The 27,523-nt window shown below is 46.0% G+C and overlaps 1 protein-coding gene across 1 annotated transcript in view; it reads right to left on the bottom strand.

Moving 5' to 3' along the window:
* LOC112237275 (alpha-(1,6)-fucosyltransferase) overlaps positions 1–27,523 on the bottom strand; it is a 189,347-nt gene that overhangs the window by 38,367 nt on the left and 123,457 nt on the right. The window contains exons 2-5 of the mRNA XM_042300977.1: positions 26,812–27,367; positions 10,033–10,154; positions 9,016–9,178; positions 5,044–5,158 (exon numbers count right to left, since the gene is read on the bottom strand). Of these exons, the coding sequence (XP_042156911.1) occupies positions 5,044–5,158; positions 9,016–9,178; positions 10,033–10,154; positions 26,812–27,014 (603 nt within the window). The 5' untranslated portion in view covers positions 27,015–27,367. The remainder of the gene's footprint in view (positions 1–5,043; positions 5,159–9,015; positions 9,179–10,032; positions 10,155–26,811; positions 27,368–27,523) is intronic.

The raw sequence follows: 27,523 nt of genomic DNA, 5'->3' as shown, positions 1-27,523 counted from the left end.
GATGGCCTATCTCCTTACAAAACGCTCCTTAGATCTTCAAGTCTTGCTGGACATTGTTTTTTGTTTTCTGAACATTAAATACAGCAGCCAATCCAACTCACTGGTAGTTTGAAAGCAGAGTGAACATGTGATGGTTGTAGGCCACGACAGTTATTTATTCAGACTATAACCATTCAATCTTTGTGAAGAGAAAGCCATCTGCACCTAATTCTATATTATTAATTCTATATTATTAATTCTATATTATTCATTCTATATTATTAATTCTATATTATTCAAGGATGTCATTGGAAAGATGAAGATAATAACTTATTTAAATTAACTGTCGAAAGTGAGGAAATAATTTGTATTTGTATTTATTATGGATCCCCCCCAGCTCCTCTTCCTGGGGTCCAGCAAAATTAAGGCAGTTTATACAGTTTTAAAAACATTACAATACATTGACAGATTTCACAACACTGTGTGTGTAACGGTTTTCATATAGTGGTGATGAAGGAGAGTCGGACCAAACTGCAGCGTGTCGATTGCGATCCATGTTTAATATAACAAAGAAACACGAACTTACAAAAAACAATAAACGAAACCGAAACAGCCTATCTGGTGCAAACTAACAAAGAGTACACATAGGACACTAAGGACAATCACCCACGACAAACTCAAAGAATATGGCTGCCTAAATATCGTTCCCAATCAGAGACAACGATAAGCACCTGCCTCTGATTGAGAACCACTCCAGACAGCCATAGACCTTGCTAGACAACCCACTAAGCTACAATCCCAATACCACCACCAAAACCCCAAGACAAACACACCACAATTACAAAAACCCCATGCCACACCCTGGCCTGACCAAATACATAAAGATAAACACAAAACACTTTGACCAGGGCGTGACAGAACCCCTCCTCTAAGGTGCGGACTCCCGAACGCACCTCAAAACAATAGGGAGGGTCCGGGTGGGCGTCTGTCCATGGTGGCGGCTCCGGCGCGGGGACGTGGACCCCACTCCTTTAATGTCTTAGTCCCCTCTCCCTTCGTCCCTGGATAGTCCACCCTCGCCGCCGACCATGGCCTAGTAGTCCTCACCCAGAACCCCACTGGACTGAGGAGCAGATCGGGACTGAAGGACAGCTCGGGACCGAGGCAGCTCGGGACTGAGGGGAAGCTCGGGAGTGAGAGAAAGCTCAGGAGTGAGAGAAAGCTCAGGAGTGAGAGGAAGCTCAGGAGTGAGAGGAAGCTCAGGAGTGAGAGGAAGCTCAGGAGTGAGAGGAAGCTCAGGAGTGAGAGGAAGCTCAGAAGTGAGAGGAAGCTCAGGCAGGTAGATAGATCTACCAGCTCCTGGCTGGCTGGTGGTTTCAGCAGATCCTGGCTGACTGGCAGATCCTGGCTGACTGGCAGATCCTGGCTGACTGGCAGATCTGGAAGAGTCTGGTTGACTGGCAGATCTGGAAGAGTCTGGTTGACTGGCAGATCTGGAAGAGTCAGGTTGACTGGCAGATCTGGAAGAGTCTGGTTGACTGGCAGATCTGGAAGAGTCTGGTTGACTGGCAGATCTGGAAGAGTCTGGCAGATCTGGAAGAGTCTGGCTGACTGGCAGATCTGGAAGAGTCTGGCTGACTGGCAGATCTGGAAGAGTCTGGCTGACTGGCAGATCTGGCGGCGCTGGGCAGACTGGCGGCGCTGGGCAGACTGGCGGCGCTGGGCAGACTGGCGGCGCTGGGCAGACTGGCGGCGCTGGGCAGACTGGCGGTGCTGGGCAGACTGGCGGTGCTGGGCAGACTGGCGGTGCTGGGCAGACTGACGACGCTGGGCAGACTGACGACGCTGGGCAGACTGACGGCGCTGGGCAGACTGGCGGTGCTGGGCCGACTGGCGATGCTGGGCAGACTGGGGGCACTGGCGGCGCTGGGCAGACTGGCGGCACTAGCTGCTCCATATAGGCTGACAGCTCTGGCGGCTTCTTACAGACTGACCGCTCTGTCGGCTCCGTGCTGACTGGCAGCTCCTTGCAGACTGGCAGCTCCTTACAGACTGACAGCTCCGTGCAGACTGACAGCTCCTTGCAGACTGGCAGCTCCTTGCAGACTGGCAGCTCCATGCAGACTGGCAGCTCCATGCAGACTGGCAGCTCCATGCAGACTGGCTGCTCTATGCAGACTGACAGCTCTGGCTGCTCCATGCGGACTGACAGCTCTGGCTGCTCCATGTAGATTGACTGCTTCATGCAGACTGGCAGCTCGGGCTGCTTCATGTAGACTGACCGCTCTGGCGGCTCCGTGCTGACTGGCAGCTCCTTGCAGACTGGCAGCTCCTTACAGACTGACAGCTCCGTGCAGACTGGCAGCTCCTTGCAGACTGGCAGCTCCATGCAGACTGGCAGCTCCATGCAGACTGGCAGCTCCATGCAGACTGGCAGCTCCATGCAGACTGGCTGCTCCATGCAGACTGGCAGCTCTGGCTGCTTCATGCAGACTGACAGCTCTGGCTGCTCCATGCAGACTGGCTGCTTCATGCAGACTGGCTGCTCGGGCTGCTTCATGCAGACTGACAGCTCTGGCTGCTCCATGCGGACTGACAGCTCTGGCTGCTCCATGTAGACTGACTGCTTCATGCAGACTGGCAGCTCGGGCTGCTTCATGTAGACTGACAGCTCTGGCTGCTCCATGCAGACTGACAGCTCTGACTGCTCCATGCAGACTGACAGCTCTGGCTGCTTCATGCAGACTGGCAGCTCTGGCTGCGCTGAACAGGCGGGCGACTCCTGCAGCGCTGTGTCGGAGGAAGGCTCTGGCTGCGCTGAACAGGCGGGAGACTCCGGCAGCGCTGGAGATGAGGAAAGCTCTAACAGCGCTAGATAGGCGGGAGACTCCGGCAGCGCAGGAGAGGAGAAAGGCTCCGACAGCGCTGGAGAGGCGAGGCGCACTGTAGGCCTGATGCGTGGTGCTGGTACTGGTGGTACTGGACCGAGGACACGCACAGGAAGCCTGGTGCGGGGAGCTGCTACCGGAGGGCTGGGGTGTGGAGGTGGTACTGGATAGACCGGACCGTGCAGGCGCACTGGAGCTCTTGAGCACCGAGCCTGCCCAACCTTACCTGGCTCGATGCCCACTCTAGCCCGGCCGATACGAGGAGCTGGAATATACCGAACCGGGCTGTGCACCCGCACTGGAGACACAGTGCGCTCCACAGCATAACACGGTGCCTGCCCGGTCTCTCCAGCCCCCCGGTAAGCACAGGGAGTTTGCGCAGGTCTCCTACCTGGCATAGCCATACTCCTGTGAGCCCCCCAAGAAATTTTTGGGGCTGACTCTCGGGCTTCCATCCGCTCTGCCGTGCTAGCTCCTCATAATGCCGCCTCTCTGCTTTTGCTGCCTCCAGCTCGGCTTTGGGGCGACAATAATCTCCAGGCTCATTCCAGGGTCCTTTACCGTCCAATTCCTCCTCCCATGTCCATTTCTCCAGGTGGTGCAACCTCTCCCACTGTAGCTGCTGCTGCTCCTGCTGCTGCTGCCTCTGTTGCCTCTTCTCCTGTTGCTCCTTTGGGCGGCTACACTCCCCTGGTTTAGCCCAGGGTCCTCTCCCGTCGAAGATCTCCTCCCATGACCAGAAATCCTTGTTGAGCATCTCCTTTTTCGGCTTCTCCTGCCTGTTGACACGCCGCTTGGTCCGTTGGTGGTGGGTGATTCTGTAACGGTTTTCATATAGTGGTGATGAAGGAGAGTCGGACCAAACTGCATCGTGTCGATTGCGATCCATGTTTAATATAACAAAGAAACACGAACTTACAAAAAACAATAAACGAAACCGAAACAGCCTATCTGGTGCAAACTAACAAAGAGTACACATAGGACACTAAGGACAATCACCCACGACAAACTCAAAGAATATGGCTGCCTAAATATGGTTCCCAATCAGAGACAACGATAAGCACCTGCCTCTGATTGAGAACCACTCCAGACAGCCATAGACCTTGCTAGACAACCCACTAAGCTACAATCCCAATACCACCACCAAAACCCCAAGACAAACACACCACAATTACAAAAACCCCATGCCACACCCTGGCCTGACCAAATACATAAAGATAAACACAAAATACTTTGACCAGGGCGTGACAGTGTGCCCTCAGGCCCCTACTCCACCACTACCACAAATGTTAAGGAATGAGGGAACAATATAGAGAGAAAGAGGAGGTAGGGTAATAACATTCAAGGAAATATTATGAAAAGTACAGTATGTATACGTCAGCCTACTAATTATACAAGAAAGCCCTATTATATTTAACATCTTAAAATCAAATTCGCTAGACTATATTTGTAACTTTGTAGGCCGCATGTGCTGCACCTGTCACACCCTGATCTGTTTCACCTGTTCTTGTGCTCATCTCCACCCCCTCCAGTTGTCGCTTTATATCCCCGGTGTATTTATCACTGTGTTATCTGTCTCTCTGTGCCAGTTTGTCTTGTTTGTCAAGTCATCCAGAATTTTTGTGTCTCAGCTCCTGCGTTTCCCAGTCTCTCTCTGCTCGCCCTCCTGGTTTTGACCCTTGCCTGTCCTGACTCTGAGCCCGCCTGCCTGACCACTCTGCCTGTCCCTGACCTCGCGCCTGCCTACCGTCTTGTACCGTTTGGACTCTGACCTGGTTTATGAACTCTCACCTGTACCCGACCTGACTTTTGCCTACCCCTCTTGTTATAATAAATATCGGAGCTCAACCATCTGCCTCCTGTGTCTGCATTTGGGTCTCGCCTTGTGCCCTTATAGCACCAGCATGGCATGTTCTCTCAGCTTTATGGTGGTTTGAACGAGGTGCATAATTCCAGTCCATATAATGTAGTATAATATAATACTGTACAGTAATAAAGAACCCTCTGTAGAAAGGGTTTTTACATGGAATCCAAAAGGGATCTTCAAAGGGTTATCCTATGGGGACAGCCGAAGAAGATTAAGAGTGTATGCACGCATACGTCGGTGTGTGCATTTGTGTGTGTGCATACGTGAATGCAAAAGTTTGTGTATGTGTTTGTGTGAGTGTGTGTATACCTGTAGGTACGTGATCCTGTTCTGCACCAGGTTAGACAGGTCCCTGGCCTCCTTCACCCTCCAGTCTCCAACTCCATCAGCCTGGCTGAGGTAATACAGGTCTGTCATGATGGACCTGTACACACACAAAAATAGAATCAGGGCAAATTGTATTTGTCACATGCGCCGAATACAACAGGTGTAGACTTAACCGTGAAATGCTTACTTACAAGCCCTTAACCAACAATGCAGTTTTAAGAAATAATAGAAATTAAAAAATGTAACACAAGAATGGAGCTATAAACAGGGAGTACCAGATCAATGTGCAGGAATAATGGCTATATACAGGGAGTACCAGTACCAGATCAATGTGCAGGGGTAATAGCTATATACAGGCAGTACCAGTATCAGATCAATGGGCAGAGGTAATAGCTATAGACAGAGAGTACCAGATCAATGTGCAGGGGTAATAGCTATATACAGGGAGAACCAGTACCAGATCAATGTGCAGGGGTAATAGCTATATACAGGCAGTACCAGTATCAGATCAATGGGCAGAGGTAATAGCTATATACAGAGAGTACCAGTACCAGATCAATGTGCAGGGGTAATAGATATATACAGAGAGTACCAGTACCAGATCAATGTGCAGGGGTAATAGATATATACAGAGAGTACCAGTACCAGATCAATGTGCAGGGGTAATAGATATATACAGAGAGTACCAGACCAGATCAATGTGCAGGGGTAATAGATATATACAGAGAGTACCAGTACCAGATCAATGTGCAGGGGTAATAGCTATATACAGAGAGTACCAGTACCAGATCAATGTGCAGGGGTAATAGATATATACAGAGAGTACCAGACCAGATCAATGTGCAGGGGTAATAGCTATATACAGAGAGTACCAGTACCAGATCAATGTGCAGGGGTAATAGCTATAAACAGGGAGTACCAGATCAATGTGCAGGGTAATAGCTATATACAGGCAGTACCAGTATCAGATCAATGGGCAGAGGTAATAGCTATAGACAGAGAGTACCAGATCAATGTGCAGGGTAATAGCTATATACAGGGAGTACCAGATCAATGTGCAGGGGTAATAGCTATATACAGGCAGTACCAGTATCAGATCAATGGGCAGAGGTAATAGCTATAGACAGAGAGTACCAGATCAATGTGCAGGGTAATAGCTATATACAGGAGTACCAGATCAATGTGCAGGGGTAATAGCTATATACAGAGAGTACCAGATCAATGTGCAGGGTAATAGCTATATACAGGGAGTACCAGATCAATGTGCAGGGGTAATAGCTATATACAGGGAGTACCAGATCAATGTGCAGGGTAATAGCTATATACAGGGAGTACCAGATCAATGTGCAGGGGTAATAGCTATATACAGGCAGTACCAGTATCAGATCAATGTGCAGGGGTAATAGCTATAGACAGAGAGTACCAGATCAATGTGCAGGGGTAATAGCTATATACAGGGAGTACCAGATCAATGTGCAGGGGTAATAGCTATATACAGAGAGTACCAGATCAATGTGCAGGGTAATAGCTATATACAGAGAGTACCAGATCAATGTGCAGGGTTAATAGCTATATACAGAGAGTACCAGATCAATGTGCAGGGTAATAGCTATATACAGAGAGTACCAGATCAATGTGCAGGGTAATAGCTATATACAGGGAGTGCCAGATCAATGTGCAGGGGTAATAGCTATATACAGGGAGTGCCAGATCAATGTGCAGGGGTAATAGCTATATACAGAGAGCACCAGTACCAGATCAATGTGCAGGGGTAATAGCTTTATACAGGGAGTACCAGATCAATGTGCAGGGGTAATAGCTATATACAGAGAGCACCAGTACCAGATCAATGTGCAGGGGTAATAGCTAGATACAGAGAGTACCAGATCAATGTGCAGGGTAATAGCTATATACAGAGAGTACCAGATCAATGTGCAGGGGTAATAGCTATATACAGGGAGTACCAGATCAATGTGCAGGGTAATAGCTATATACAGAGAGCACCAGTACCAGATCAATGTGCAGGGGTAATAGCTAGATACAGAGAGTACCAGATCAATGTGCAGGGTAATAGCTATATACAGAGAGTACCAGATCAATGTGCAGGGGTAATAGCTATATCATACAGATCAGCACCAGTACCAGATCAATGTGCAGGGGTAATAGCTAGATACAGAGAGTACCAGATCAATGTGCAGGGTAATAGCTATATACAGAGAGTACCAGATCAATGTGCAGGGGTAATAGCTATATACAGGGAGTACCATTATCAGATCAATAGGTACTTTAGGTAGATGTGTACATGAAGGCAGGGTAAAGGGTCTAGGAATCAGGGTAGATAATAATAATCATTTGAATAATAAGAAAACAATGGGACAGACAGGGAAAGCCATAAGGCACTGACACTTCAGTTTCCCACCTCTGAAAACCAGCACGCCTCAAATCATTTTAGTGACCCACATCAGTCACATTCTCAGGGTGGGAAACCACCTGAGCACAAGCACATTAGTACACACACACATATAGTATAAAGAATGCTTCACTCCACAATTTTGACATTACATTACAAAGTATCAATGGCAGCCAGTGCAGAATTATTTTACACAATTTAAATAAAATGCGCATAGTCATGTATGGCACACACACACACACACACACACACAGAAACACACAAACACTTCAACATGTTCTCTAGCATTTTGTATCCTAAACCACAACACGAAACCGTGTCATACTCCTTTACCCAGAACCCACCGTGGATCTATCACAGTCTCCCTGTGTGAGATCTACAAGTGTCTGTTAGCCGCTGAGTTAACATGGGAGAATAGGCAGACAGACCCTCTGTGCTTTGGCAGAGGAGCGGGAGGCTAGTTCTCCTGCGGTTGGTTGTAAATGTGTGTGTGAGTGTGTTTTTGTGTGTGTGTTTTTGTGTGAGTGTCTGAGCGATTGTGTGTGAGTGTGTGTGTTTTTGTGTGTGTGTTTTTGTGTGAGTGTCTGAGTGATTGCGTGTGTGTGTGTGAGTGTGTGTGTGAATGTGTGTGTTTTTGTGTGAGTGTCTGAGTGATTGCGTGTGAGTGTGTGTGTTTTTGTGTGTGTGTTTTTGTGTGAGTGTCTGAGTGATTGTGTGTGAGTGTGTGTGTGTGTGTGTTTTCTGTGAGTGTCTGAGTGATTGCATGTGTGTGAGTGTGTGTGTGTGTGTTTTGTGTGAGTGTCTGAGTGATTGCGTGTCTGTGTGTAAGTGTGTGTGTTTTTGTGTGAGTGTCTGAGTGATTGCGTGTGTGTGTGAGTGTGTGTTTTTGTGTGAGTGTCTGATTGATTGCGTGTGTGTGTGTTTTTGTGTGAGTGTCTGAGTGATTGCGTGTGATTGTGTGTGTGTGTGTGTGTGAGTGTGTGTGAGTGATTGTGTGTGTGTGTGTGTGAGTGAGTGATTGTGTGTGTGTGTGAGAGTGTGTGTGTGAGTGTGTGTCCTTCTATGAAGCCTGTGAGGGTTTCCCCGGCCCAGCGGTTTAATGCGACTGGTGGAGGCTGCAGGCTGGAGATGGGGGTTTAGTTGACGGGTGGCTAAGCTGAGTGGCCCTGAGTACTGATTACCCGCTCCAATTGTTGGGCAATTACTGTCCCATTTACAATTACCCAATAATTCAACAGGCAGGTCGGAGGGAGGTAGTAGAGAGGGTGGGAGGGAGACAGGGAAGGAAGGAGGTAGGTAGGGAAGAGAGCCGGGGCCCCTGCTGTATTACAGGGCCGATGAACTACATAAACGGGTGAATCATGTCGCAACCTCTCTCTGCTCTCTCTGACCTCTAGGCTGAAGCCAACACAGAGGAACACCTGGGAGAGTGGAGTGGAAAGGGAATGTGTGTATGTGCATGTTTCTGTGTATGTCGGCGGACAGCCTGTGGTTTATAGATGTATGTGTGTGTGAGAGAGAGCGTGTGTCCATGTGTCTCTGACCTCTGCTGGTGTCCCAGGTCTTGTATCAGGGTGTCAGCCTGTCTGGGCCTTTCCCCAGCCTCCACATGGCCCAGCTTCTTCACCTCGCTGCTGACAAAGTACCAGAGCTCCCTCACACCGTTCTCTACCCTCCGCCTCAGCTCCTCCTGGGTGGGGCCCGGACCTGAGTGGTGGTGGAGGGAGGAGTAGGGGTGAAATAAAGAACGATGGGCAGAAAGGTAACTGTCATTGAACACATGGGAGTTTTAGGAGAATTACTAATCTCTCCCTCTCAACCTCTCTCTCTCCCAATGTGATGCTTTGACTCCATTCATGTACATTTGATCATAAGAGTTTTAATGCATCTGTTATGTCCACACAGAGACACACACACACAGAGACACACACACAGAGACACACACAAAGAGACACACACACAGAGACACACACACAGAGACACACACACAGAGACATACACACAGACAAACACACAGAGACACACACACACACACACACAGACATACACACAGACAAACACACAGAGACTAACACACAGAGACACACACACACACACACAGACAAACACACAGACAAACACACAGAGAAATACACACAGACAAACACACAGAGACACACAGACACACACACACACACACACACACACACACACACACACACACACACACACAGAGACTAACACAGACAGACACACAGACAGACACACACACACATGCTCTCTCTCTTCCTTTCTTCCTGTGACACTACTTCTATTCCCACCTAGCAGCCAACCCTCTGACACGCACCTCTTAGACACATACACACGCAAGCACTCACAAAAACACACACAAAAACACACACAGAGACACACATGTTTTCCCTGTCAGATGAGTTTAGCTGCTAACATAGACCAGGCTAATCATAATCCTAGTCTATCTGACCTACCGCCTTACCTCCTTACTCTCTGGGACTCTGGAGCTTCCACCTCCTCTGCCCCCATACATCCCTCCCTGGCCTCCCTGATCCCCCTGGCCTGCTCACCATCTCCGGTCAGTCTCTGGAAGCTGTGTATCTTCTGCTTGGCTCTGGTCAGCTGGTCCTCCAGGGAGCGTAGCCTCCCCACAGCCAGGGCCCCTCCCTCTTCTACCTGGCCCTCAGGTATCCTAACACAAGAGACAGGGGGGAATAGAGAGAGAGCAATGGGGTATCAGAGTGGGGATGTGTTTGTTTTTCTACATCTTTGTTAGCTGTGTTAGTATATGAGTCAGAGCTCTTTTACTGTGTGTGCGTGTGTGTGTGTGTGTGTGTGTGTGTGTGTGTGTGTCTTTCTGTGTGTCTGTCTTGATTAAATGTGAGCAGAAATCAAAGAGCACTCTGTTCAATAGTACATTATTTTGGTGAGCAGATTTGCAGCTGAATATCTTACAAAGCCTAATTGCTAATTAGAGTCTAAATGATGTTTGGGCGTCCTTTTGGTACATTTAAAATGCTCATTGCGTTTTTTTTCACTAATGAGTATTTGTAAAGTATAATGAACCCTACAAAACTGTATTTCTGCCCCTGTTTCGTTGTTTATAGTGTGCTACAGTGAACAGTAACATCTCTCTTCATTCCGTTTGTATTTCCTGAACATGTTGACCTGTTCATTATAACACAGGTGTGCACACAAACGGAATACAAGCATGCAAGAACACACACAGTCTTGTACAAGTCACCTTGTGTGGACACACAATTCAGTCCCATTCAAAATCCTATTTCCCATAACCCTTTGGGGCGGCAGGGTAGCCTAGTGGTTAAAGCACTGGACTAGTAACCAAAATGGTTGCAAGTTCAAATCCCCGAGCTGACAAGGTACAAATCTGTCATTCTGCCCTTGAACAGGCAGTTAACCCACTGTTCCTAGACCGTCATTGAAAATAAGAATTTGTTCTTAACTGACTTGCCTGGTTAAAAAACTTAACTGTTAACACAAGCTCCTAAACCTAAAAATAACCCTACCTCCAAAATTTGACCAATTGGGGACATTTTGTGGGTCCCCATTTGGTCAAATTTAGTTTATTTACTATGGTCCCCACAAGTATAGTTAAACACGTAGACACACAATATATTTTACTATCCTTTTGGGGACCTAAAATTGATTTCCTTTCAAAATCCTATTTTCCATAACTCCTAACACTAAACCTAACCTTAACCCTGAACCCTAAACCTAACCCCTAACCTTAACCCTAATCCTAACCCCTAACCTTAATCCTTAACCCTAATCCTAACCCCAAACCTTAACCCTTAATGCTAATCCTAACCCTAACCTTAACCCGAATCCCAATCCCTAACCTTAACCCTGACCCTAACCTTAACACTTAACCCTAACCCTTACCAATGATGGAATGGCCATCTGGAACAGCGGGACTTTTCCCGGTGGGCCACTTGACAATTGGGGCCGATGCAACGCAAAATATAAATAACCCCAGCCCCCGCTAAAATAAAAATAACCAAGTGCTGTGTGTCTGACTGGCCCAGGTGAGTGGGCTGTCGGCCCACTGCCATTGGGTATTACATCTGTCAGCCTCTCTCTCCCAGTCAATTACTTTTGGTCCAGTCCATTCTAACTTTACCTGAGCCCTGCCCCTTTCCAATCTCTGTTAAGTGGTGACATTTGGATAAATAGTGGAGTGGAGCAAGGTGGACAAACAAAAAGAGAAAAAATGTAAAGGTGGTGCTGAAAAGCGGAGAGAGAAGTTGAAGTCCCTTGAGGCTGATGCAGCCAAATGTTTTAAAATAACAAATGATTAATCATCTCAGCCTAGTGAGCCTGGAGGCACTGGCAGCAGAGAGCAGAGAGAGCAGCCCATTGAGCCCAGTGAACCAGTTCAACTGTTAGTCAAGGTTTTTCCGCTGATGCGGTAAGAACGAAGACAATGGGGATAAGATAAGCAATGCTTGGGTTTGGCTAGCTGGCTATTTAGCTACAGTGGAAGTCGGAAGTTTACATACACCTTAGCCAAAACTGTGACAAAATGGCTTAAGAATGAACATATCAGACTAAGTGACCCAAGCTGCAGCCAAGGTCTAAAAAGTCAATGAACCCAAAACGCAACACAAGGTTGAAGACAAAGAAAAAGAATTCTACCCACGTCTAAGCGGGTGAATTCAAGTCGGACCACCTAGCCTCTCCATCGAATCGGGGTATCTACACTGTTTCATTCCTATGCTGTGAGCTCTGAACTACAGAGCTGTCTGTCCTCAGGAGACCCCTTCCAGAGCAAGGACAAGGGAACAGACCCCTAAGCCAAAAGGACACTGACATCGTGAGGACAACCAGAGAGTTGCGCCGGAGAAGTGCGTCATTGAGAAGCCTAAACGACCCACGCGGAGCTTCCCCTCTGAGATCTCCAACACGTAATTACATCATTATATTCTGACCCATAAGAGCGGCAGTTCGGGGCAAGGCTAGGGTTAAAATAAGCATAGCTGACAAATGCACCCAAATGTATATTTCTCTCGTGTACTTTCTATTTTTCTCTCTCTTTTAAATCCCCATCGTGGGTAACACACGCCATGGTGTGTTGGCCCGTTATACTAAGTTCTAATCAATAGCCTAGAATGTGTTTTTGTGTATGTGTATCTTTTATCATCATTTTAGCTTTCTAGTAAATAAATACTCAACTAAGATGGGTGTGGTACGAACTCATTGGTGAGACCCGGGTCCGTGCAGATTCCCGGATTATGCAACGTTCAGAACGAGATTGTAGAGGAAACGGATTAATTAGCAACTGTTTGTAAAATCGATATTCTGATATTCTTTGAGTTAATTTGGGAAATAGAAACTCAATAAAAACTAATTTTCCCATGGTGCCCCAGGTTAATGAGTTAATAATTGCTTGATTCATTTAATCACGCAATTAGAAACCTTTAATCATTCGATGAGCAGCAGTCGTCACATTAACTAATACAAAGTCACGACAATAGTTTTGTTCCTGTTTCCTCCAGCACAAGGTCCTTTGCTGTTGTTCTGGGATTGATTTGCACTTTTCGCACCAAAGTACGTTCATCTCTAGGAGACAGAACGCATCTCCCTCCTGAGAGGAATGACGGCTGCGTGGTCCCATGGTGTTTATACTTGCGTACTATTGTTTGTACAGATGAACATGGTACCTTCAGGTATTTGGAAATGCCTGACACAGACGTCTTGCTCCAACTGGTGAGACACGCCGTTGGGCTGAAGACAGTGCCTTAAAGAAGTTAAAGAAGGTCTTTGGAGCTTTTGGAAATCCAGATGAGGGTCTGTATGTTGATGTCCTTCTCACTCTTTCAACCATACAAGATCAGAAAAACATCAACACCCCTGCACGGGTCAAGGCACGGGGATACTTTGAGGGGTTTCTGAAGTATGAAACAATACCTAAAGCTCAGATATTACTCAGAATATTTCAGGTCACCTCACCAGTCTCAAAATATCTTCAAACAAGTGAAATGGACATTCCGTCTGCGCATCGTATGGTTGTGTCTACAGAAGAGCAACTGAAAGGAATGGCTAGAGATTTTGAAAAACTCAAGGCAGCTTCAGACAGGAAGTTGCAGGAACGGGATGAGAAAACAGAGATGGAGTTAGAGACCACTCTGCCAAAAAGGGCTCGAAAGAAGAAAATCACGCCTGGAGAGATGGCACTAGATTAGACATTTACTGGGGCAGAGAGTGCATACATGATTGGTGTCCATAATCGAATTCTGGATACAGTTATAGATACCATCCATCTGCGATTTCTGAGTAACGGCACTTTGTATGGCTCTTCTGGACCCTAAGAACTTTAGTCAGTTAACATCCAGTGCCAATCAAGAACTAAGCAAATGTTTGATCAAATTTGACAGCAGAGCAACGGTGGCCAATTTACAGAGTGAGCTCATGAGTCTGGCAGAACAGTGGTTTAGGTTAAAACAATGGGGATTTGAAGAATACACAACCAGGACTATGGAGGATCATGGACCTGAATGAAATGAAGACAAGGTAGAGATGGTGAACAAGAGCTGTTCATCTTGCAAGGACTGTCCAGTGTGTTGCTACAGTACTCTTAGTCAGTACAACCTATTGACCGACGCATCACATCCTGGGCCTTGCTTACAAGTTCATACTTACCCTGTCAGTAACTCAGGTACAGTAGCTTGCGAGCGGAGCTTCCCTACTCTGAAATTCATCAAGAGTAAGCTCAGGAGCACTCTATCTGAACAACACCTGGAGGCTTTTATGCTCATGGCTACTGAGCGAGATGCTTTAATGGCCCTGGACCGTGACCTGGTTATAGATGGCACTGCTGAGAGATGTCAGCTGCTGCAGAAACTGCTCATTTAAGGAGGTAGGAAACATGTTTATTTTAATTGTATTCTATGACTTTCCTGCTCACCAGTCTTTTCACCAACACATGTCTTCCTGTATTATTTGTTTTACTTGTCAGATGGTTCCAGAGATCCTTGCCACCTTGATGCCAGAGCCATTGTGCCAATATGTGCTCCTTCTAGCCGGCCATTTTTCATTCCCAATCTGTTCCTGCACTTAACCCTCATCCTAACTCCTAACATTAACTATTAAGCCTAATCCTAACTCCTAACACTAAACCTAACCCTAACCTTAACCCTTAACCCTAATCTTAAAATGGCCTCTGTAATTTTTCTTGTTTTACTATCTTTGTGGGGACTTTTACGTATTTTCGGTACCCACGAGGACAGTCACACACACACACACACACACACACACACACACACACACACACACACACGTTATCTAATACATTCATATTTATAAGAAAATATAAATAGCTTCTAAGTACATGCATCAAGAGAGACAAAGGCTAATGAGTCATCAAGGAATGCAAACTCAATTTACTCCCTGAGTGGGGAACATCATGCAGAAATAACCTTATTACCTTATCTTCATTATAATACACACACTTTTTTTAAATGTATTTGATTGAACCTTTATTTAACTAGGCAAGTCAGTTAAGAACAAATTCTTATTTTCAATGACAGCCTAGGAACAGTGGGTTAACTGCCTGTTCAGGGGCAGAATGACAGATTTGTACCTTATCCGCTCAGGGGTTTGAACTTGCAACCTTCTGGTTACTAGTCCAACGTTCTAACCACTAGGCTACCCTGCCACCCCATATGTACACACACGCAGACTCATGCACACATACTATGCACTCACGCACATACACACAGACACACACATACACACACTCACACACGCGCAAACACACACAGACTCATGCACACATACTATGCACTCACGCACATACACACAGACACACACATACACACACTCACACACGCGCAAACACACACACACACACACACAGACACACACACTGTTTTGCAGCTTCCCCTCCCTTGACCCTCTCCTCTCAGTTGGGAACTAAGCTAAGAAACACAGACTGATGAATAACAGACTGATGAATGACAGACTGATACATGACAGACTGATGAATAACAGACTGATGAATAACAGACTGATGAATAACAGAAGGATGAATAACAGACTGATGAATAACAGACTGATGAATAACAGAAGGATGAATAACAGACTGATGAATAACAGACTGATGAATAACAGACTGATGAATAACAGAAGGATGAATAACAGACTGATGAATAACAGACTGATGAATAACAGACTGATGAATAACAGACTGATGAATAACAGACTGATGAATAACAGAAGGATGAATAACAGACTGATGAATGACAGACTGATGAATAACAGAAGGATGAATAACAGACTGATGAATAACAGACTGATGAATAACAGACTGATGAATAACAGAAGGATGTATAACAGACTGATGAATGACAGACTGATGAATAACAGACTGATGAATAACAGACTGATGAATAACAGAAGGATGAATAACAGACTGATGAATAAGACTGATGAATAACAGACTGATGAATAACAGACTGATGAATAACAGACTGATGAATAACAGACTGATGAATGATGAATAACAGACTGATGAATAACAGACTGATGAATAACAGACTGATGAATAACAGAAGAATGATGAATAACAGACTGATGAATAACACACACAGACATCAGAATGATGAATGGCAGACTGAGAATAACAGAATGATAACAGACTGATGAACAGACTGATGAATAACAGAAGGATGAATAACAGACTGATGAATGACAGAAGGATGATGAATAACAGACTGATGAATAACAGAAGGATGAATAACAGACTGATGATAACAGACTGATGAATAACAGACTGATGAATGACAGACTGATGAATAACAGACTGATGAATGACAGACTGATGAATAACAGACTGATGAATGAGAGACTGCTGAATGACAGACTGATGAATGACAGAAGGATGAATGACAGACTGATGAATGACAGACTGATGAATGACAGACTGATGAATAACAGACTGATGAATAACAGACTGATGAATAACAGACTGATGAATAACAGACTGATGAATGACAGACTGATGAATAACAGACTGATGAATAACAGACTGATGAATAACAGACTGATGAATAACAGAAGGATGAATAACAGACTGATGAATGACAGAAGGATGAATAACAGACTGATGAATAACAGAAGGATGAATAACAGACTGATGAATAACAGAAGGATGAATAACAGACTGATGAATGACAGAAGGATGAATGACAGAAGGATGAATGACAGACTGATGAATAACAGAAGGATGAATAACATACTGATGAATGACAGTGAATAAGGGACAATGTTAACATTTAGAAAACACACAGATACACACATATACATACACACACACACACACACACACACAGAGAGAGAGAGACACACAGAGACACACACACACACACACACACACACACACAGAGACACACAGAGACACACACACACAGACATGCACACACACATACACTGAGAAACACACACAGAGACACACATACAGAAATACACACACACATACACACAGAGACACACTGACATCATAATGATGAATGACAGTGAATATGGGACAAGGTTAACCTTTAGAAAATCCCCTGTGATATTACTGTGAGGAAGACCCATCAGCGGTCAGTTCAGTCAGAAGTGTGTAACGTTACAGAAAGTTCCGTTAGAAACATTCAAGCCTATTCATAAAATGGATATGTGTAACATTCTGAAAAAGTTTCACCACACTGAACACACCCCCAGTTCTAGCTGTGCTGTGACAAGACAATGAAAGGAAACTCCCAGAGCCCACCGTCTTATTGTTCATCACAGGATCACACTGGCAGAAGGGCCTTCATTTATTCATCATATCCCAGGAGAGAACTGGAGGCTTGCTCAGGTTGATGCAACATGCAGAATGTTCAGATAGACATTCACGTAGGCTTTTATAGAATATGAATCTTTTTGTTTTATTTGATCTCTTATTGTTAAACAAAATACAAAACAAGACAATAAGGACAGTGACAAGAGAACAATAACTAACTGAGGAGGAGGTACATGACCATACAAGACAAACACACGCAATACAACACAGCCAAGACAATTATCAGCGAAGCAATGGTGGGGACTGGAAAGTTTGCCAGGATCTAAATAAATATTAAAGGAACATAGCCCAGGTAAAAAGTTAGAGGAAACCCTGGGCGCCGAAGACGTGGATGTCAATTAAGGCAGCCCCCCGTACCTCTCTGATTCAGAGGGGTTGGGTTAAATGCAGAAGACACAGTTCAGTTGAATGCGTTCGGTTGTACATCTGACTAGGTATCCCCTTTCCCTTTTCTCAGTCTTCTTAAATCCTCACCGTGGGATAGAGATGTATCTTTCAGCTGGACAAAGACACACCAGAATGGCTTTCCATGAGGTGTTGATGCTTCCTGAATGGTCCAGTCACAATCCTGATTTAATATTGCTGTCCATCAGTGTTTCCCAACCAAATGTAAACAATACGTATTGACAAAAACAATGGATATATGTTGTCCTACGAATTGGTCAAAGTTGGTCGAATCTTATTCAAAAATGTTTCGCAGTTGTAACGGCTGGCAAAGGTGCCTCAACAAAGGATTAACTCTGGGGTGTGAAGATACATGCAGTCAAGACATCGTCAAAAAATGTCACTTTGGAAAGGTGAAATAGTTTGTATAAATTGGTAGGAAACTGCATGCATATCCCTGTGAAAAATATTTCACAAACTTTTTCTGCTTTTTTTAAAGACATTACTACTGGGATCCTGCAGATGAACGTGGGGCTACAAAAACGCAATTACTGTTACATCAAGGAGGAACATTTATGGAAAAGAGGCCTGGGGCCATGTGTGTGTGTGTGTGGAGGGGGTGTATGTGTGTGAGAGAGAGGGAGACAGATACAGAGAGAGCATGTGAAAGAGACGGTCTCTCTGACTATCCCTTAGGTAGTGTAGCGTTAAAATCCCAACTGGTACTTGATAACCTATTACTTCAAACCTATTTCTCTGTTAGATAATCCACTAACCACCGCAGACATTTCAGATTCCCTAAATGACTAGGCGAGGAGTCGGCGCTAATCCACAGCCAGACTCTCCAGCTCATCTCTCCAGGCCAGGCCAGGCTGAATGACCTGTCGTGCCCACAGACAGCTCTCACAATGGGGCTAGTGTTAGTGTCAGGCCCCCTGCCTTCCCTGAGACAACCAGGTCGATGGGAGTTCAGTCTGGAGGCAGCAGTAGCAGGCAGTGTCTGTTCAGTGGAATCATGCTGGGCTAATGATAGTACCCAGTAAATGAGCCCAGTAAGTGACTCTCAGCCAGCGGAGAAAAAGTCTCTCTCAGCCAGCGGAGGAAAAGTCTCTCTCAGCCAGCGGAGGCAAACAGTCTCTCTCAGCCAGCGGAGGAAAAGTCTCTCTCAGCCAGCAGAGGAAAAGTCTCTCTCAGCCAGCGGAGGAAAAGTCTCTCTCAGCCAGCAGAGGAAAAGTCTCTCTCAGCCAGCAGAGGAAAAGTCTCTCTCAGCCAGCGGAGGAAAAGTCTCTCTCAGCCAGCAGAGGAAAAGTCTCTCTCAGCCAGCAGAGGAAAAGTCTCTCTCAGCCAGCGGAGGAAAAGTCTCTCTCAGCCAGCGGAGGCAAACAGTCTCTCTCAGCCAGCGGAGGAAAACAGTCTCTCTCAGCCAACTTTCAGTTTAAAGTTGTAATGTCACAATTACAGTCAAATGCCTTTCTTGACAGCTCAAACCCCAACAACGCAGTAATCAATAACAATGTAGTACTAAAAATAACAAGGTAAAACGAAAACACGCTAGATATAATAAATCAGAAGAACACGAGTAAACATACTATATACAGGGTCAGTTCCAGAACCACATTTACAATATGCAGTGATTCTGGAAGGATAGAGGTAGATATGTATAGGGATAAACATACTATATACTATATTGGAGTGGCAGGTAGCCTAGTGGTTAGAGCGTTGGGCCAGTAGTCAAAAGGTTGCTAGATCGAATCCCTGAGCTGACAAGGTAAAAATCTGTTGTTCTGCCCCTGAATGTTCTGGGGTGATAGAGTTAGATATGTATGGGGTAAATGTACTAGGGCAGCAGGGTAACCTAGTGGTTAGAGTGTTGGACTAGTAACTGGAAGGTTGCAAGTTCAAACCCCTGAGCTGACAAGGTAGAAACCCACTGTTCCTAGGCTGTCCTTAAAATTAAGAATTTGTTCTTAACTGACTTACCTAGTAAAATACAGGGTCATTTCCAGTAACATATTGTTAATGCGCAGGGATACTGGAGTGATAGAGGTAGATATGTATAGGGGTAAGGGGACTAGGTATCAGGATATATGATAAACAGAGTAGCAGCATATATGAGGATTGTATGTGAGTGGGTGTGTGTAGAGTCAGTATAAATGTATGAGCATATGTGTGTGTGTGAACAAATGATGGAGTGTGTGTTGGAGTATCAGTGTGTGTAATGTGTAGTGCTCTGTCAGTGTGCATAGAGGCAAAAATAAGAATAAAATACAAAGGTCAACTCAGACAGTCTGTGTACCTATTTGGCAGTCTAATGGCTTGTGGATAGAATCTGTTCAGGAGCCTGTTAGTGTCAGACTTGTTGATCTGGTATTGTTTGCCGGGCAGAAGCAGAGAGAACAGTCTATGGCTTGACAGGTTGGAGCCTTTAAATATTTTCTGGACCTTTCTTCCACACTGCCTGATATAGAGGTCCTGGATGGCAGGGAGATCAGCCCCAGTGAAGTACTGGGCTGTGTGATGAGCTTGGAGGGGACAATGGTGTTGAACGCTGAGCTGTAGTCAATGAACAGCTTTCTCACATAGGTGTTCATTTTGTCCAGGTGGGAAAGGGCAGTGTGGAGTGCAATTGAGATTGCGTTGTCTATGCGATCTGTTGGGGCAGTATGCGAATTGGAGTGGGTATAGTTTGTCTTGGATGGTGGAGTTTATGTGTGCCGTAACCAGCCTCTCAAAGCACTTCATGATTACAGAAGTGAGTACTACAGGGTGGTAGTTGTTGTGGCACGAAGCCTTGGAGTTCTTGGGAACAGGAATGATGGTGATCATTTTAAAACATGTGGAGCTTACAGACTGAGGCAAGGAGAGGTTGAAAACTACAATGAATAGGCAGTTTAAGTCACTACAGACATGGATTCAATCCCAGGCTGTCTCATTGGGCGGCACACAATTGGCGGGTTTGGCCGGGGGGGGGTCTTTACTTGACTCATCGCGCTCTAGTGACTCCTTGTGGCGGGCAGGGCGCCTGCAGGCTGACTTCGGTCGTCAGTTGAACAGCGTTTCCTCCGACACATTGGTGCAACTGGCTTCCGGGTTAATCGGGCGGGTGTTAAGGAGTGCGGTATGGCGGGTCATGTTTTGGAGGACGCATGACTCGACCATCGCCTCTCCCAAGCCCATTGGAGAGTTGCAGCAATGAGACACGGTCGTAGAAAAAGGTGGTAAACTTGTTTTAAAATAATAATTACCATGAATATACCTGCCAGCTGTTCTGCGCCTGCTCTGAGAATGCGCCATGGAATACCATTGTGCCTCATGGCCTTGGGGGTATTGACCTGATTAATGACTTTACTCACGTCGGACTTGGTACTCACGTCGGACTTGGAGAGCGAGATCACCCATTCTTCTAGGTCAGTGGCCCTTGGAGAGCGAGATCACCCATTTTTCTGGGTCAGTGGCCCTTGGAGAGCGATATCACCCATTCTTCTGGGTCAGTGGCCCTTGGAGAGCGAGATCACCCATTCTTCTGGGTCAGCGGCCCTTGGAGAGCGAGATCACCCATTCTTCTGGGTCAGTGCCCTTAGAGAACTAGATCCCCCATTCTTCTGGGTCAGTGGCCCTTGGAGAGCAAAATCACCCATTCTTCTGGGTCAGTGGCCCTTGGAGAGCGAGATCACCCATTCTTCTAGGTTGGTGGCAGCCCTCACATCCGGCACGCTGTTGATATTGTCAAAGCGTGTATGAAATGCATTGAGTTCGTCTGGTAAAGAGACATCGTTGGGCAGATCACGGCTTGGTCTTCCTTTGTAATCCGTAAGGGACTTTAGGCCCTGCTACATCTGGCGGGCGTCAGAATCTGTGTAATACGATTTCATATAATTTCCTATATTGTCCTTTTTGCTCCTTTGAGGACTCTGCAGAGGTCATAGTGGGACTTGTTGTACTTGTTCCTGTCCTCAGCTGTAGCCTCAGGGTTGTCTGTGATAGCCCTGTAAGAAGTAGCCCTGTCCTTTATTTTAGCACCAACCTCAGTGTTAATCCAGGGCTTTTGATTGGTGAAGCAGTGAACCTTAAGTGTGGCGATTACGTCACCAATGTATTTCCTAATGAACCCGGTGACAGAGGTGGTTAGTTCGTGAATGTTATTGGCAAAGTCCCAATCCGCACTAGCAAAGCAGTCCTGTAGCATAATCTCGGATTCTCCTGTAGCATAATCTCTGATTCTCCTGTAGGGTAATCTCTGATTATCCTGTAGCATAATCTCTGATTCTCCTGTAGCGTAATCTCTGATTCTCAGACAGTGTCTCTCAGCCAGTGGTGGCAGACAGTGACTCTCAGCCAGCGGAGGCAGACAGTGTCTCTCAGCCATCACTGGGAGGAGACTGTCTAATGGACAGATAACACATCACTGGAAGGAGACTGTCTAATGGACAGATAACACATCACTGAGAGGAGACTGTCTAATGGACAGATAACACATCACTGAGAGGAGACCGTCTAATGGACAGATAACACATCACTGAGAGGAGACCGTCTAATGGACAGGTAACACATCACTGAGAGGAGACCGTCTAATGGACAGATAACACATCACTGAGAGGAGACCGTCTAATGGACAGATAACACATCACTGAGAGGAGACCGTCTAATGGACAGATAACACATCACTGAGAGGACACGTCTAATGGACAGAAAACACATCACTGAGAGGAGACCGTCTAATGGACAGAAAACACAACACTGAGAGGACACGTCTAATGGACAGAAAACACAACACTGAGAGGAGACCGTCTAATGGACAGAAAACACAACACTGAGAGGAGACCGTCTAATGGACAGGTAACACATCACTGAGAGGAGACCGTCTAATGGACAGGTAACACATCACTGAAAACACATCACATCACTGAGAGGAGACCGTCTAATGGACAGAAAACTGAGAGGAGACCGTCTAATGGACATCACTGAGAGGAGACCGTCTAATGGACAGAAAACACAGGTAACACATCACTGAGAGGAGACCGTCTAATGGACAGATAACATCACTGAGAGGAGACCGTCTAATGGACAGAAAACACATCACTGAGAGGAGACCGTCTAATGGACAGGTAACACATCACTGAGAGGAGACCGTCTAATGGACAGAAAACACATCACTGAGAGGAGACCGTCTAATGGACAGAAAACACATCACTGGAGATAACATCACTGAGAGGACCGTCTAATGGACAGAAAACACATCACTGAGAGGAGACCGTCTAATGGACAGAAAACACATCACTGAGAGGAGACCGTCTAATGGACAGAAAACACAACACTGAGAGGACACGTCTAATGGACAGAAAACACAACACTGAGAGGGAGAATGGACAGATAACACATCACTGAGAGGAGACCGTCTAATGGACAGAAAACACAACACTGAGAGGAGACCGTCTAATGGACAGGTAACACATCACTGAGAGGAGACCGTCTAATGGACAGATAACACATCACTGAGAGGACACGTCTAATGGACAGATAACACATCACTGAGAGGACACGTCTAATGGACAGATAACGGTCAATAGACACTGTGGAGAAAAACCAATGAAACCATTCAGCTCTTTCTTATTGTCTTTCTATTGCTCTTCATTCCTATTTGTTATTCCTTGCACTCTCTTTCCCTTCTGCCCATGTTAACCCCCTATCAATCAATTTATCAATCAATCAATTTATCAATCAATCAAATGTATTTATACAGCCCTTTTACACCAGCAGATGTCACAAAGTGCTTTTACAGAAAACCCAGCCTAAAACCTCTATCATGGTGGCCTCCACTCCTCTCCCCCTTCCACCACCCCTTAAATCTCTGCATGGTCCAGAACTCACCTCGTCCATCATCCCTCGCCTCCCTCCCTCATTCCCTCCTTCCATCCACATGCCTGGGGATTGATCATTATCCCTCAGGCTGGTCTCTCACACACACACACACACACACACACACACACACACACACACACACACACACACACACACACACACACACACACACACACACACACACACACACACACACACACACACACACACACACACACACACACACACACACACACACACACACACACACACACACACACACTCTCTCTATCTCTATCTCTCTTTCGCCCGTCATGCCATCTGGCCTGCGTGTGTCATCATCTCCAGGTGATTGACAGCTGTGGAGAGGGCGGAGCCCAGAGGCGGATCGCCACACCGACCCTGTATTCACCCAAATCATTAGTGCTGCTGGGTGACTGGTGGTGGGTGGGCTGTTGGCCTGTCACTCAAATCAGGGAGGGGGATGCTGAGTGTGGGAGTTCATGGAGCGAAGGTGTGAGATATTGAGTAAATGGCTGCCTTCCTCCTCAGGCCCGTCTACTGTACAATGCCGATAGTGTACATGCTATGTGTGTTTGTGTACATTCTGCGTCTATACATTTAGTCTGTTTATCGTCTGTCTGTATTTTGTTTATTGTGGTAGCAGCATTTTACTGTGTAACACTTCTGTACATGCAAATGTACGTATATGTAATGATGTCATAAAGGAGATGCTGATTCTTGTTGTGTGCCATGTCATCCACTTCACAGTGACATGATCATAGTCACGCACGCACACGCACACACACACACACACACACACACACACACACACACACACACACACACACACACACACACACACACACACACACACACACACACACACACACACACACACACACACACACACACACACACACACACACACACACACACACACACACACACACACACACACACACACACACACACAGGGCAGAAAGGCAGTACCATTATGACACAGTATGGCAACACTGCTCCTGTACAGAGCCCTTCCACCAAATCGGAAATCGGTGCCTTTTGAGAACTGTAATTTTGGCCCCAAAAAACTTTCGATTTCACCTCATTTTCATTCACTGTCATAAAGAACACATGTTCTATTTCATAAAAAGTAGTTTTCTCATCTCAAGGTTAAATAAAAACATTACGATAGCAAGTAACAGGGTTGACCATAACAGGGTTGACCGTAACAGAGTTGACCGTAACAGACGTGACCATAACAAGGTTGACCATAACAGGGTTGACTATAACAGGGCTGACCATAACAGGGTTGACCATAACAGAGTTGACCATAACAGGGTTGACCGTAACAGAGTTGAGCATAACAGGGTTGACCATAACAGAGTTGACCGTAACAGAGTTGACCATAACAGGGTTAACCGTAACAGACTTGACCATAACAGGGTTGATGATTTCTTCTTAAATCAGCCATTAATCCCCTTGTGACAGGAGGAATGGACAGCGTCCAGTGCTGTCTATACTGTATGGTTAACAGGGTTGACGCTTTATGCATGACCTGCTCCGTTTTCCACCACAAAACACCAGAAAATTGCCCAAAAGAGTAGAAGCAGCTCACCTGATTTGACTAGATGTTTCTTTTGAAAATGTATTTTTTTAAAGGAATAGTTTCATCATATTAAAACGAGAGTTCAGTTCACATGACAGGGTTGACCTTAAACTGAGGGACAGACGGAAATGAATCGCTGTTCACATTAAATGAATAGTCATCTCCAGAGATGACTTTGTCATAGCAACAAATTAACGAGGGCTTTACAATGATAGTGAAAACCTTTGGGATAATGTGGATGAATATCTTCCTAGAAGTGACACAGGGTTGACAGATGCAAAATGCATAATTTTGGTAATTTAGCAAGTCATTATTCAAATTAAAAATCAGATGCATTGAATTCTCCGTCTATATTAAAGGGCCCTTTATTTAATATTACAGGCTTTTAAAGTGCACAGTTTCTTCTTAAATTATTAAAGGCCCAGACGCAAAAGGAACAACCCTACTGCTATAACAAATTAGACTGACTGGACCCAGAACAACGGTTCAACAACAAACACTGTCTCTGACTGAGACCCATCTGGACAGTGTCTGTCTGAAAGATGTGTTCAACAACAAACACTGTCTCTGACTGAGACCCATCTGGACAGTGTCTGTCTGAAAGATGTGTTCAACAACAAACACTGTCTCTGACTGAGACCCATCTGGACAGTGTCTGTCTGAAAGATGTGTTCAACAACAAACACTGTCTCTGACTGAGACTGTCTGTCTGAAAGATGTGTTCAGCAACAAACACTGTCTCTGACTGAGACCCATCTGGACAGTGTCTGTCTGAAAGATGTGTTCAACAACAAACACTGACTGAGTCTGTCTGAAAGATGTGTTCAACAACAAACACTGTCTCTGACTGAGACCCATCTGGACAGTGTCTGTCTGAAAGATGTGTTCAACAACAAACACTGTCTCTGACTGAGACCCATCTGGACAGTGTCTGTCTGAAAGATGTGTTCAACAACAAACACTGTCTCTGACTGAGACCCATCTGGACAGTGTCTGTCTGAAAGATGTGTTCAACAACAAACACTGTCTCTGACTGAGACCCATCTGGACAGTGTCTGTCTGAAAGATGTGTTCAACAACAAACACTGTCTCTGACTGAGACCCATCTGGACAGTGTCTGTCTGAAAGATGTACATGTTTTGGTGCCATGAATCCTACCTTTGTTTTCCAGACAATATTGAATAATTACAAAAGCAAGGTCTCTGACTGAGATCTGGACAGAGTCTGTCTGAATGTTCAACAACAAACACTGTCTCTGACTGAGACCCATCGGACAGTGTCTGACCAGCACTGTCTCTGACTGAGACCCATCTGGACAGTGTCTGTCTGAAAGATGTACATGTTTTGGTGCCATGAATCCTACCTTTGTTTTCCAGACAATATTGAATAATTACAAAAGCAAGGGATTTAATCGGAGACCAGCTGTCCGAAGAGTGTGTGTGTGTGTGTGTGTATTCCAAAGCAATTGAGAATATCACAGGGGGGAACTGAAAGCTGCACCTATGGCTGGACTTATGACTAATGCAAGCACGTACGCCATCACACACACACGCATGCAAGTAAACACACACACACTCGCATGGAAGTACACACGCACACAAACGCACACACACAATCCCACCTCCCCCATACCTCTACCCCTCTACACACATCTCCCTTCAGGTAGGTAGTTACCTGAGGGACTCAGCCATGCGTCGTAGGTCCTCGTTCTGCTGCTTGAGGCGTTCCAGCTTGGCAAGGATCTTGGATAGCTCTCTGCTGGATCTCTCTGGGTGCTCACTGTCCCTCACCAGGTGGCCTCCGATGTAGAATAGCAGCGTGCCCCACGCCAGCAGTACCAGGGTAACCCAGCGCCAGGAGCCCGCCCAGGGCCGCATCGTAGCTCAGCCTGCCCACCTACACACACCGTCGCGACCCGTCACAATAGCCGCCTGGGCATCCTCACTGGCACCGCAGTGCAGGGGCAGTGGGAGGGAGGTGGTGAGAGAGAGGAGGGTTTTTGGGGCAGTGTATCTCTGGTGAGGTTCAGCCTCCTCTCCGTGTGCTAGAGCATGACCGACGCCCCTTGCTGTTGTTCCAGCCCTGTCCTGCTAGGGTCTCCACCTCTTGCTCTTTGTGACTGTGTCGTCTTCCTCTCCACTCCTAGCCCCCTGCTGGTCCCCCCTGGTCTGTACGTGTAACCACTTCCTCTAGCGTCCTCCTGTCTTACTTCATGTGTTTGGCCTGGCTCCTTTGGGGAAAGAGAGAGAAAGAGAGCTAGTCAAACAGACAGAAAGACAAAGGGATTGATGGATGGACAGATGGACAGACAGACACACACACGGACCCACATAGACAGACAGATGCCAGGGGAGCTGAGCAACAGAGCCAAACTCCCAGAGAAGGA

This window comes from Oncorhynchus tshawytscha, linkage group LG18, assembly GCF_018296145.1.
Source record: "Oncorhynchus tshawytscha isolate Ot180627B linkage group LG18, Otsh_v2.0, whole genome shotgun sequence".
In the NCBI taxonomy this organism is placed as follows: domain Eukaryota; kingdom Metazoa; phylum Chordata; class Actinopteri; order Salmoniformes; family Salmonidae; genus Oncorhynchus; species Oncorhynchus tshawytscha.
The sequence above is the reverse complement of the archived record's forward strand: the minus strand, read 5'-3'. Positions and strand labels throughout refer to the sequence as shown.